This window comes from Brachyistius frenatus, unplaced genomic scaffold (genome assembly GCF_029030835.1).
Source record: "Brachyistius frenatus isolate BFR_SWC_R1_liver_20210118 unplaced genomic scaffold, ASM2903083v1 Contig_44, whole genome shotgun sequence".
In the NCBI taxonomy this organism is placed as follows: domain Eukaryota; kingdom Metazoa; phylum Chordata; class Actinopteri; family Embiotocidae; genus Brachyistius; species Brachyistius frenatus.
Genome location: NW_027210643.1, coordinates 899,072 through 913,444, shown reverse-complemented (window position 1 = coordinate 913,444; position 14,373 = coordinate 899,072). Strand labels below are relative to the sequence as shown.

At 42.3% G+C, this 14,373-nt stretch overlaps 1 protein-coding gene across 1 annotated transcript; it reads left to right on the top strand.

The window, feature by feature from the left end:
* Positions 1–3,994: 3,994 nt before the first annotated feature.
* On the top strand, positions 3,995–12,566 carry LOC138623518 (serine/threonine-protein kinase pdik1l-B). Its single transcript, XM_069703078.1, has 4 exons — positions 3,995–4,129; positions 5,187–5,949; positions 7,543–7,762; positions 10,887–12,566. Exons 2-4 carry the CDS (start codon positions 5,215–5,217, stop codon positions 11,129–11,131), a joined length of 1,200 nt encoding a protein of 399 aa, XP_069559179.1. The 5' UTR covers positions 3,995–4,129; positions 5,187–5,214; the 3' UTR covers positions 11,132–12,566.
* The last annotated feature ends 1,807 nt before the right edge of the window (positions 12,567–14,373 follow it).

The window sequence follows — 14,373 nt, the reverse complement described above, 5'->3', positions numbered from 1 at the left end:
TGCACAATATTTAACAGAAATCCATTCGATGCTTGTCATATTTCTAAAAATACAAAATGTCAGCATCTAGGTGGTGCTGGAGGAAAAGTCAGAGGGTCTTTGAAGTCTTTAGGATTTAGAAGACAATTAATCATAAAATTGTTGAGATATTTCAGTGTGGACCAAAGTTTTGTACCGACCAAATCTGACTAACAGTGAAATTGCAGGAACGATGTCATGAGTGCAGCCAAATGTTAAAGTAGCAACTGATTATTAGCATGACATTCCGCTAATGAGTCTTTCATAAAAATAAAACAAAACACAGGAAAATCCTTTCCATGAGTCTTGAAGTTCAAACACTTCAAGTTCAACGCCCTGTTGTGAGCCTCAGCGTCCTGTGAGAGAGTGAACGCTGGTCCTGAACCTGCGTGAGGTCTGATAGTGATGGATGAATCGGGTCCATAGACAGAGCCCTCGGTGAGGCCGAGATAAGGAGCCCAGAAGAACAAGCAGCCATTACGAGGCCTGTCTGTCATTGATATCGCTGTTATCCACCAGCTGTCCGGTGTACATAAACGCTTCCTCTGGTGGCCTAGAGGCAGTGATTGCCCTGATGACGAAGACGGTTGTGCTCACACTGGCACCACATCCCATTAAAACCCTCGAAGTCCAGTTTTGGAATCGATTGGTACATTTTCTTGTCATGAGCAGTTTAAAAAACAAAAAACAAATGGAGACGTGAGGATTTCATCAGACGCACGCGAGTGTGTTTGTCTTCTCACCGACGCTAGAAGGTTTTTGGTGGCTCTTTAGTCACGGTTGTAGAGGGTTTGTTTTCAGTCACATGACAACAAAATAAATTCTAGTATTTATTTCTGAGGACAATGAAGAAAAACGTGTGCAATATTTCTGCATTGGAGTAGAGCCAAACCAGTTCCAGTTAGGAAGAAACTTTACTTTCAGTATTTAATAATACCTACGAGGATTAAAAACATACACAACCCTCTTTACAAATGTGTGATTGGTTTGACAAACAGCCACATCACAACATTTAACTTCTACCGGGTATAAGTGAGGACTCCCATTAGAGTTCATTTATTCTGATGCACTAGAATGAAAGTGAACCAATTTGAATCACTACAAATCTGAGATTTTCACACTTTCAATCATTTATTCACCATGAATCAGAAAATGATCAATGAAATGATTTAATAAAAAGTAAATAACACATTTGACTTGTTGGTGCATTTTATTGTGCCTGACTTAAAAAACTGGAGAAAATGAAATCTAACATAAAAGCAGAATTTATGTGCCTTGTCTGTTGCGTGAGATAATAAATTCAGTTTTCCAATAAAAATGCATTTTCAAATTTTCTTTTGGCAATATTTTTTATTTTATATTAACACCTAAATATTTAAATCTGAATATAAAGTATATCATTTTTGTACTTATTGGCTGTGACACCAACTTACACATATGTACTATAATTCGATATAAAAGGCTGTTTTTAGGCCCAAAGTGTTTTTTCTGGGGGGGATGTAAAACTGCTGACTGATGGCTCATGGGATCTCAGCCAAAAGAGTTTATACAACTGCCACACACAGATGCAACCAAAACTGACTGGCAGTTTGGCTTGCGTTGCTGCTCATTCCAAGTCGACTTCCTCATCTCCTCTCCATCTCATCCAGCCAGAGTGTTTTACCGCCTTCCTGCACAATGAAACCCAATGGTGTGAGACCAAGGAGTCCGTGTGGGGAGGGGGTCTCTCTGTGGTGGTTTATGGCGGCTTGGGGCTCTCACCTGTCAAGGCACAACTGATTGTTATTAACAGCGGAGTCGAAAATGAATTTTGCCTGGAAAAGACTTACATTTCCATCCCAAAAGCCGCCTTAATTTCGCATGGAAGAAGAATAACGCTGCAGCTCGGAAAATCTGCAGCGTCAAGCCCCAAACACTCAAGAAACTTTTATTTCAGGGCGTAAGCATTGGGCAAGACATACAGCAGTGTTTCGTCTCTCTGTGGTTATTGATCTCATGGCCCTCCAGATATTTTCTTTTCCGTGTAAGACGTACTTTTAAAGGGGTATTTAATGCCAGAGAAGCCTTTAATTTCTCATTAAAACTGCAGCAAATGGCTACTAAGCAATCAAGCCAGCGGCCACCTATCTTCATCTGTAAAGACACTGGTTGCACACAAGGATGGTGGCAGACAACATGGCAGACTTTCCAAAGAAAAGCCAGCTTACTGAAGAAGAAAATCATCAATTGTAAGAGTGACTGCTGTGAAATTGTGGATGGTATGCCGAGAACATATTTACCGTTGTTTACTCTTACTGTGTGGGGAAGCCAGGGATAGACTTCGGGATTAAATGCAGGGGTTTTGACCTTAATCAAAAAAATAATTACTCTTGCCCCTCCTGTTGGTGGACTCCTTAATTAGCGAGCAAAGCCCCTACAGAAACACTATTAGTCTGAAAACAGAGGTGATTAAAACTGTAATTCTTATTGGACACATTAACATCTTTTTGGGGTGCCTGGAAATCTTTATTGAATTTGTTGGGGAATTTAATTCAGGTTCCTTTGTGTGTTTCCTCCAAACTACTTTCTAATAAATTCTTCAACCGGAATGCACTCTGTACCTCACCCAGTCTTTGCATCCAAATATCTGTCACAGCAAGTGAGATATGATGATAGAATAAAGGGCATTTGCTTCAAGACAAAAACAAGTGAAGTGTGACTGACTCCATCTTCCTCAAGTAATGAAGAGTATTCATGATTGGCATCCCTAATAAAAAGCTATGGATCACATAAGCAAGCACACTTCAAAGCTTCTCTTTTCTTTCACTGCGTGCTTCAGTGCAATGAATCACTGTTTCCTATTATATGCTCTCAGAACACACACACACACACACACACACACACACACACACACACACACACACACACACACACACACACACACACACACACACACACACACACACACACACACACACACACACACGCTGTTATCTGTCATCACTGTTGCCGCTCCTCCACCAAAAAAAACAGTCGATACTGATGCAGCACCCACTCATTGTGCGTGTGTGTGTGTGTGTATAGTTTGTTCAAAAGGTCTTTTGTGATTAAATGGGACTGCAGCAAAAAGGAAGTTTATGGTGGGGCTTTTACACTTTTGGTGTTTCTTTCGTTAAACTAAATATAATGATTATAAAACTGCCCCCGGTTCCAGCTTATAATAGACTCCCTATTCAGATCTATCACTTTACCGAGGCACGCTCAGCACTGCTATCGTGTTGTTTTTACAAAATACTTTGTCCTGTAAAATGAGGACTACCAAATAGGCCAAAACACTTCCACAAATAAAATGCAAAAATAATGTAAAATCAAATAAAATGCTAAATGACGCAGTTATTAAGCATCAAGTTTTGTTTGATCTGTAAACCGTATATAAAAAGAGACACAGAATTTCCGAACCTGTCTCTGATCCATTTTATATATTGACGGACCAAAGTGTCAGATAGTTCTTCAAAATATGGAAAATAATCTAATTTCATTTCGTGAACTATCTTGATTACTGGTAGCGAAAGTTCCGTCTCCTTTTCTAAACAGTGTATAGATGAGACAAAACTCGCCGCCTAATAACATTTAGCATTTGATTTGATTTTGCATTATATTTGATCCCGTAGTTGTGTTATACGTTTTCTACAAATGAAAACAAATACTTTATCCACTATTTTCGTTCACTTTGAGGTTAATGGTCTGTTTCCATACCTTTACCTCAGATGACGGTGAGAGCACTTCCTCAGTCGCATCCGGTGCGCGGTGTCGGGTGGCTAATTCGAATCACATTACGTTTGTGCCACTGTGCTCCCAACCAATCACAACACGCGACTGAATTTGCTTAGCCAATCACGATACGCGCACACACACACACACACACAGAGCGGGACGTTCCAAATTTAAACACGGAAGTTTGTCGTGTTTGTCGTTTCACTGTCGTTCTGCTACTTTACCTCGGTCGTCTAACAGCAACAGAAAATAAGACAGATTTGTTGGATACTGTGTGAAGCGGCATGCCGGCGCGTTTTCAAGTCGATAAAGTGCTGATAATATAAGCGGAAGTCTTGTGGGTGCGTTGGAAAACAAAGTAAGTGGAGCTCATCTGAAGCTTTGTGTCCTCAGTGACTACAGACACGTTAAACTCATTCTGTAGGTTTTCTAAGTTCTTACGGTCTCGAGAGTCACTTTGGACATTTAGGTCATTGTTTGTATTCAAAATGTTCTGTATGTATGTCAACTGCAACTTGGGGAAATAACGGTTAAAGATTGCGATCGCAGATCCAGTGTTGTGACGTCAGTGTTCTGAGTCCCAGCTGTGTTTATTTAGTTCTGTTCAACCTCGGGCCTGTCCCACCGGACAGGTTCAACTCGGTGCCTCCTAAGTTTTCACGTGAAACCTTTTTTAAGAAATGAGAAGAATACAGCGCTAAAGACAGGTGGTATATGATTAGACAAAATAATTGTATCAGATGTGATGACTTCCCAATGTGCATCATAAAATAGATTATAATGTGATTTGTTTTGTGTGTATGTCCATTTTAGTCGTATTGTTTCAGCTGCAACCCCAAAAGTGTCAAACGGGCTTCAGTGCATCAGTCGCTCTCTATTGTAGGATGATCAGTATACAAAAAAAAAACCCAATGAAATTCTATCTATAGTTCTCACATAGAAATTGTCAGAGAAGGCCAATGAGGTTTGCCCGTCTCTGACCACTCGTGCACTCCACAGAGACCAGCGAGCTCCACAGGATCTCCTGATTAGTGATGCTATTTACAAGGAGAATTGATGGCGTTGCTTTGATACCTTTTGATCTGTTATCTTGAACGTAACCTCCTCTGGAACAGGTTAGATCTGCAGCATAAGTTACCATGGCGATGTATCCCGATAAGAAGTGAACCAGCTTCGTAGGGCTGAAAATACCAAAGTTAAACCTGAAATTACCTCACTAAGTGCAAGTCCTGCTTCGTAGTACAGGCTTTTATACCTAATATCCCACTCAGAGGTAAACTTAAAGTCTGAGGTTCGGGCCGGTTAAAGTTCGCCAACTCTTTTGCAATGTTGTTAATACCACACGCAGTTATGTTTCCTCTATACATGTCTGTTTTTAATCATGCTGACATGAGTAATTATGTTTTTCCCTGCAGTCCCATCAGACCCCGGCTCCTACGAGAAATGGAGGAGCTTTACACCTTAGAGAGGGAGGTAGGACGAGGCAGTTATGGTGTGGTCTTTGAGGGCCACATGGCCAAAACGGGACAGACGGTGGCTATTAAGCGGCTGCCCTGCAGCAACCCAGAGTGCATTGAACTCTACCTGCAAGAGCTGTGGGCCATGAGGACCACAGCCAAGAACCATGTGAACATCATCGCACTCCACAGCTGCCTCCTGCAGACGGGGCGCAGGAGCCTGAAGCCCCTCAAAGCAGGCAAACTGCCTCCGCATCTTGTTGAGAACGTACTGAAGGGCAGCGTCGCTGCAACGGAACAAAGTCAGGAAAGGAATAATGTCCAGTCTAACACCCGGAGGAGGACGAACAGCGCCTCTAGACTCCAGGAAAGGACCAACACTGTGCAGGCCAGAGCTAAGATGCAGGACAGGACGACGTCACATGATTCTACAACCCCACAGAGGCCTCCGAGCAGAGCCAGGAAGAGATCGGCCCAGAGGGAGGAGGAGCAGCCTGGGCCGCCACGCTGCCTGGCCCTGTGGCTCGTGATGGAGTACTGTGACGGAGGGGACTTGAATCAGTACCTCCTCTCCAGGCCCCCAGAGGCCCAGCGGAACCACAGCGTAGTGCAACAGCTCTGCAGCGCTGTGGCCTTCCTGCACAGCCTGGGCATCACCCACAGAGACCTGAAGCCTGACAACGTCCTGGTCTGTCGGACTCCGAAAGGCCCTGTGGTCAAGGTAGGCCGAATGTTACGATGCGTCGGCGTTTATTTCAGACGGAGCGGCATCAAGCTTGTCGGAGAACTCGCACTGTTTAAATTTGAAGGCATTGTTTCACTTTTTCTTTTTCTTTTTTTTTTTTTCCTCCGGGACTGTTTGGTTTCCATAGCAGCAGGGAACCTGAGACACAATAAACAATATAGCACAGTGAAATATGAAAAAGTAATTGAACATAAAATGCTGCGCATATCCCTGTGTGTCAAAGCAATTAACATACAGGTGCTCTGAATACCCAAAGTATACAGGTGATATGGCACGACAGTTGCTGCCTTCAAATGGGTCGTGTTTACCTTGTAAAGTCCATAAGAACGGCGCCCTCTTGTGGTATTCACAACGTCGGAGCTCTAAATCTTCTATAAGCCTCGAGTTCACGAGTTCAGACGTGTTTGCTGACGTTTACAGAAATGTCAGAGGCCGTCGAAGTTCATTTTTCGTCGGATGTTACCCTGATATATTGTAATTTTAGTCATGTAGAGTTTGTCTTTATAACTTGGACAGAAGTCTACGTCTGAGGGAAATTGTTGATTTTCCCTCTGCTTTTCCTTTTTCTGTATCAACCCCTGTTAGTTTGCTAAATTGTTAGTCTCCGTGGCTTCGAGACACCATCCACGTTGCCGTTGCCTAGCAATGGTGTTTTTACAACTTAACCACTTGAACGCCGAGCATGCGGTGCACACGACTTCCCGTGGTGTAGCCACGAGCTCACAAATTCCATTCGAAGTGTCGAAACACTCCTGCAGATTTTTTTTGTCTAAATCCTCTAGTTGAAGGGCCAGTAAACCAAAAGTACAACAAACCTTCATCTTAGACATCCTGATCAGGAGTCGAACACGCACGCGTTTGTGCGTTTAGCACTCTTAAGTTTGGGCTCCATCTAAAATGAATCTGCTAGTTGATTCTCGATTAATCGTTCGATTCACAAAACATAATAGTGAAAAATGTTCATTAAACTTTCCCTGTGCTCGCTGTGATGTCGTCAGATACCAAACTCGAAGATATTCAATCCACTATAATGTAAGCAAGGAATAGCAGCACATTTTCATTTTGCTAAAAAAAATAAAATTGTTATTAATAGATTATCAAAATAGATCACTGGTCAAATCAGGCCCACTTCCCCCCCCTTTTTGTTTTCCAAATCTAATTTTGGTAACAGTGCGCATAAACAATGAATTCTGATGAGCTGCTCTGTGTTGAATTAATGCATCAAAATTTGTCCTGTAGGGTTCTAATTAACTCTAATTACTCGCATTATCAGTCATTTGGTCCATAAAATAACAGAAAATGTTTTTTGTTGTTGTTGTTTTTTTATAAAGAAAAAAAAAAAGCCAAATGTCCAAAACCCTGGTTGTCATGCTGTCATCGAAGACAAAGACAACCAGCAAACATTCACCAACGAGAAGCTTGAACAGGAAGAGTTTTAGTGCTTATGAAATTATAGGTTAAAAGAACCGACTAATCAAACTGTCAAACTCAATCATTTTTTCCCCAAGTGACTGCTTTTCAGCTTTGCTGCCAGATAGTGATCAGTTCATCTTCTTGTTCAACCTCGAGGTGGCGGATTTCGGTCTGAGCAAGATGAGCGAGGGCGAGGTGGACGCGAGCAGGCAGCGCTTCTCCTCCACCTGCGGCTCCGACTTCTACATGGCTCCGGAGGTGTGGGGCGGGCGGAGCTACACGGCCCAGGCGGACATCTTCTCCCTGGGCGTGATGTTCTGGGCGGTCCTGGAGAGGATCACCTTTGTGGAAGAAGGAACGACAAAGGAACAACTGGGTGAGTGAGCGGAAGGACGTTGCTGCAGCGCGAGGACCTGATGTTTCCCGTCCTCACCGCTCGGAGAGGCTGCAAAGGTCGAGCGCGTGTCCGGGCAGGTCGATGACGCAATCGCCCTCAATCGAGTTTGACTTAATTAAATGGCACATATTAAAAATGTCACACACTATACATCAAACGTTCATCAACCATGGATGGTACAATCATAAATCTAAATGGCAAAGAGATGAATGATGATTTATGCAATCTACATGTTGATATGGATTATAAGTACTTTGCTTTCTTTTAATACAACCTGACAGTCGTTCATATTCTGCTCCTGGCAGCAGACGAGCGAGCAGACGTTCCCAAACTTTACAGAAATAGTTTGACTGATTTAACCATGCAACAGCCTGCGAAACACTCAATTTTAACAGCACCCGGCCACCGTTTCAAAATCAAAGAATACATTTAATGCTCTTGCTCGATAAGGCGTCACTCCTCCTGTCAACTCTTCAGCATCGTCGGGTCCAACGTTTTTAGGATCGTGTAGTCATATTAAAAGTCCACTCATTCTGCTTCTTGAAATTAATGACCGAAGAGTCTGCATTCAACCGCGTCAAGCTAATGTTAGCATTATGCTATGTCCTGCACATTTTATTTCTGATGTTTAAATGATTACAAAAATATTTTTTTCATCACTCTAATATGATGTGTACATTTAATCGCTGTTGTCTGTAATACAATTGAAGACAGTGATACGTTTTTGGACTTGGGCCAGTTGGAGGGGCCTTTCAGCAAGGCTCTTGTGTACAACCTCAAACCACAGTTTGAGAACCAGATAGAACATTATCTTTGGCATAATCGAATGTACATATGTAGATCTAGTGTTTCTAACAACATCAGTAATGAAGGTTTGTTCCATTTTTCACAGATGAGTTGATATTTAAGTCATTTAATTCATTTCTTTGTTGTACATTGAGCTTGTTGTTTGATGTGGTGACTCTGTCAGTTCAGCAGCAGCAGGGAACACTTTGTCCCTCTGTAGAACAGCAGTGAGATTTTAATGTCTTCTTTTAATGTCCTGTTTTCCGGTCTGGACCCCAAGCTGCCATAAGATGATGAAGCGGCTAAATGTCTGAAAGCGCCGGGCAGGGTTCTGCTCCGCGCTCCCCTGTCAGACAGTAATGAAGTGGCTGTAATACAGATGTCTCATTTTATTCTCAAAAGAATGGGTCTGGTCAGAGGCGACCTGGTGGCAGGGGGATAGGAACTATTATCCTCAGGTTTAGTGGCCGAGAAGCTCCCCGAGTCATTGATAGCTCATTAGGCTGAATGAAAGCGGTTTCTAGTGGAGGGAGAGACGGGTGTCAGTGGATTTAAATTTAAGAAGAAGAAAAAAGCCTAATGGAATTTGGCAGCCCCGATCACAATCCTCTTTGTCAGTGAGAAATGAAGAGAGGCGGCTCAAAGCTTTTTCACAGACGGATAAAACGGTCCATTATTTTACTTTATCCTCTCTGAAGATGCACACACCCACACAGTTATTTGACGAGGCAGGCGAGCGGAGAGAATCCAGTCCCACGGCGAGTCTCGCCGAGGAGACCCAGCGCCCGCCCGGCTCTGTGCTCAGTCAGGTTAGGAAATCATTGCTGCTCTTTCACCAGGCCACAAAGACTTCACCCCCAGCGTCCCGGGTACAGTTCGGTGTTGAGCGTGACGGATGTGTTACTCGCACCGCTTCATGATTTAAATCACTCCAAATCTGCACAAGAGCCTTTTTAATCACTTTCATGGATAACCCACTTTCATTTTTAGGGTTGATACATGATTTATTTACTTTTTCTTCAATAATCTACATGCTTTTTTTCTATTAATCATGTCGTAGAGAAAATGTCAAATAGCGACAAATGACTAATTCACGATTATTAGAGCCCAAAGTTTTATCTTCGGATTTCTTAATTATTCTGAACAGCAGCCAAAACCCCAAAGTATTAATCTTTTGTGTTGTGAATGGAGAAAGACACTTTACTTTGTACTTAAACTTTGACAAACTGTGACCGGAGTTGGTCAAAGTTTCAACCTGTGTGTTTAAAGGTTCATCCGCTCTACCACACGCAAGGAAAAGTACAGGGAGACTAAGAGGCCATGTGACTAACCAGATACAGTTTGTTGTACGTATTCATCTTAATGTATATAATACTGTAAATACTTACTGTTTGACTGTTTATACTAAAAGTAAATAAGTTGAAAGATAAAATGTCACACTTGGCAATGAGACAACAATGTCGACGTTGAGTTCCATCCAATAAGTTTATGGGTGTCACGTCCTGATTACATTCAGCGTTCCTCACCAGAGCTCAGCATCTAAAAGCCGAGCAAACACGTTGAATGCATTTCCTTCCCTATAAAACTTTTGCAAAGATGATTTTTCTTTTTCTTTTAAAAAAATGTGCTTTATTTACATTATTGTTCATTTCCAGGCAGCTTTCTTCTTCCCTGCCTGCATTGCCAACACCTATGAATTAGTTGGTTGTTGTGAAGCGTTGGTAGGAGTATGCATCATGTCACCCCTTATGCATATGAGTCCTTGCACATGCACAAACTCAACAGAGACCCACTCGTCGATACATTGCTCGCTTCTTAAGGGCAAAAACTCAATAGCATACCCACGGGGAACTGAGCGTAGACCGTTAGACAGATGCAGCAGTGGAGCGCAGACTCGGCATCTTCGTTATGAGTTCAGCTCAGTTTGTAAAGTGTGAGTTTACCAGGCTTCACATCCTCAGATAGTTCATCAAACTGGCTGCAGCTTATAATAAAGCAGAGCAGTGCCACCTGTTAGCAGCACGACGGGACCCTGTTTTACCGGCCTCCTTATTTATTTAGAAAACACGTGGGACTTTTGGCTTCTTTTATTTTCCATGAAGAACATGACCTCCTTCAGCCCATTCACGGTGTAATTCTATTGTTTCTGACTAACACGAGCGACTCATTGACAAAGTGTGTCCCCGTCTGTTCTGAGCATCGGGATATTTGCCACCCCAGCAGGCAGTTGATTTCTCGCAGACACGAGTGTAAGTGCAACCGCTGAGATCGGACGTCTCTTCTCTACCAGTCAGGACCCTCCATGTTTCCTCCTCAGGTGCCTACGTGTGCAAGGCTCGCTCGGGTTGGTTGATGCCGCTGGGGGAAGCTCTGTGGGAGAACGCCGACCTGCAGCTGTGCATCCCCATGAAGTTTAAGAGGGCGCCTCCGCTGCCCCCTCCTCCCGGCCCCGCCATGTGCACCCTGCTTTTAGACATGCTCGCCTCAAACCCGGATGCTCGGCCCCTGGCGGACCAGCTGGAGGCCCGAGTGCGCTCTGCTCTGGAGGAGGACTCCCGCTGACAGAGAGAGCGCTTGAGAGAACATAATGGCTATAACCACTATAGCCACTACATGGACAAATTGACTGCGGACCCCCTCACTGCACTTCTTCCGTTGTGTGCAAACAATAGCCACTTTGCTGCCTCTGGGAAGCGGGGACAAGTAATACATATCATTATGTGATTGTAGGTGCTATTTCTGTCATTGAAACTGCAGCCCAGTCTATAAGCTGTGTGGAAAGCCACATAAAGGGAAAACAGGAATGAACTAGAAGACGTCCATTTAACCTCTGAGATTCTCCAGTGGGAAGTGGTCCATTGACCTCGGACCCCCTGACTGCGCCGCAGATTCAAGGTTCATGTAGAGATCTAGTGGGACTCAGTGTATTTCCTGTTAGCACCGTGCGGCTGCTCAGGCCGTCGCTGCTGGACATAGAAAATCCATTTTTAGTGCGTGTGTGTAGAGCTGAAATGGAACGCAGAGGATTCCTGCTGCTTGTTGTTAAATGGGACCACTGTGTTGATGACTCTGCATTATCTGTTTTCTTTCAGGTGTTGATTTTGAAGTGATTTCTGGGCATCAAACTTTTTACTTGTTGAAAAAAATGGAGCTTGCATTTATAACCTTTGTGCTTCTGATCTTTGCCCAAATACATGAATGCATTGATGTTAACAGTTCTCAGATGTCTTCAAAAATAAACAAAAAAATACTTCTTAATTGTAATTTCCTGTGCAAAGTCCTGCAGTAAATAACACATCAGTGAGACTAATCATTTATCCTAATTTGTTCTTTTAGTTTGTGGTTTTCCCAACATATTTCTAATATTTATGCACCAATTAAAATATGTATAAATCAGCTGGATTTGACTTCAAAACACCTTTCAATGTGAAGAAGTCCTATTCAAAACCACAATTGAATATATACAATAGATGTGAATGAACATACAAACGGGTGAAAGAGCCGTCTGAAGAACTATAAATTGTGTTTATTGCAGGCTCGTTGCATCACATCACTTTCTACTGGTGTTTCCTGCTTTCTGTGTTTCTCATATTTGCTTCATACCTGATTTTAAATGATTTGAAACGATATACTTTTTGGTCAGAGTTTGTTGAGTCAGGAGTAGTCGCTGTTTTTAAGTGTAAAAGATTGAAAGACTGCTGCTGTGTGAGCATGTTAAAGATATCTGCACTGCAGCCTGAAAGGCCTCGCAGCATGGAGCTCACTGTGACTAACGATTACTAATATACCGTGGCCTCATGAACAGGAAATTAAAGCCGGGCATTAGGATTGTTGCTGATCATATCCATGCTGTGTCCACACCATTTATTACTGACCATCAGTCTTAGTCACTGACTTCTTACTTTGTTTTTCTGTTTTTGCCTGCATGGCTGGAAAAAAAAAAACATGGACTGTGTTCAAAAACCTGTTTTAAAATGTAATATAAATAAAGATGATATTGTAACCTCTATAATCCACATGTCTGTTTTGTGTCAAATTCATGCTCTGCGGTGTTGGTGAAGTCATGACCTGCAAAAAAAAAAAAAAAGGGCTTTATAATACAAATTAAGAGCGCAGCATTAACATAAAAGTAACCATCCGTTCACCTGTTTCTCAGCCGGTTGTTTTGCAATAAGGATGTTGTGCTGAGCGGAGTCAGAGACGAGGACGTCAAAGGGACAAGTGGAGATTTAAGATACTGCGGCTGTAGCTCCTCTAACCTCTCTGCTCTCAGCTCAATGAGGTCGTCTTTGACAGATCTGGGACCTTTACCGCTGTGAGTGACTCTTCGCGCTCCGCTGACCAGCCAACAGCTCCCGCAAACAACCTGTGACCACACCACTTGTCTAAAGAGATGTTAGAGTAAAAGACTTTTCCCACAGCAGACGTTTTGACTCATGATAGCAGGAAAAGCACACGAGGAACAACTAACATTGCTGCTGCTTCTGTTCCTTTAAATGTAAAAAAAAAAAATGATCAGGAATTGAAAGATATTTTTCATTACTTAAGACAACACATACATTCCCAAAAAGAAGTGATACTCTAGTGTCAGCAATGGGAGCAGGAATCCACCGTCCACATTTTGTGCAAACTGCATCCCATTATTCGCTTATAGGAAGTTGAAGTTGTGTTTTTCTTTTCCAAAGGTAAAATCTTTTTTTAGTCCCACATCCCCTCGTGTTTTTTCACCGAGCTGCTCAGACAGATTGTAACATTATAACAGAGTTTAGTGCTAAAAAGATCTTTAGAGAAAACTTGTACTTGCCAAAAGCTTTTATTGATGCCAGATGTGGATTTGACCTTCCATTACTCAAGATTGGAACTGCATTAAGAAGGGATCAATTTACAGGCAGCGAGGACAGGAAGACAGCAGTGAGCAGCAATTCTTTCACCGCACTGTAAATGTGAGTGTTGAATTGAAGAAGACTTGGGGAAAATTTAATTCTAAATTCTTTCACGCCTAAACCTGTAAAATCTTGATACATGAAAACCTTCAGGACAGCGTTCGATGCTTTAAAGGTTTAATATGCAAGATTTAAGTGCAATCTTGTAATATAACTTTGTACTTTAGGAGGTGATAGTGAGTCGGTGTAACAGCCAGTCAGTCAGAATTTCTGCAGTTTGATTGAATTTTGTGTTTTTGCCCCAATGTTGGTTATTCTTTGCTTTGTTTTATTTTTTCAACCAGATGATTCTGAAGTTAAGACTTAAGCAACCAATAGTGGATTAACTTAACAAAAATCATATAAAATAAACCTATAGTCTGTTATAGTTTGCTTATTTCCGTTGTTAGCAAGACAGCCACATGACGTGTTGTTGTCAGCTGCACCAAAGATCCGCTTCGGTTTGTCCAAACTCAGTCAGTACACCTGGTTTGCCTCAGTTTGGTAGACGGCTGAATGATGAGATAACACAACTATTTTAACTGGTCTGAACCACATATCAACAAACATTGAACTCATCTTTTGTTAACCATGCATACCACAAACCAAGTAGTGATTCTTCATCATTTAGGTATCGCCTCTACTTTTACCTCTACCTTTATAAGGTAGGAGGCTCTAAGGATGAGGACCGAGTGGCTTGTTTGTGCAGTCCACGGCCATTTCCCTCTTTTTAATATGCAGGACTGTCTCAATAAGACTCAGAAATAAACTTTGAGAAAAACTCCAAATTTTGATTTGACAGTGAGACATGATATAAATTCAGCGGCTCACCAACGTGACTGAATGTTTAAAACGAAATTAAAGATGAAGGCATCCGATGAA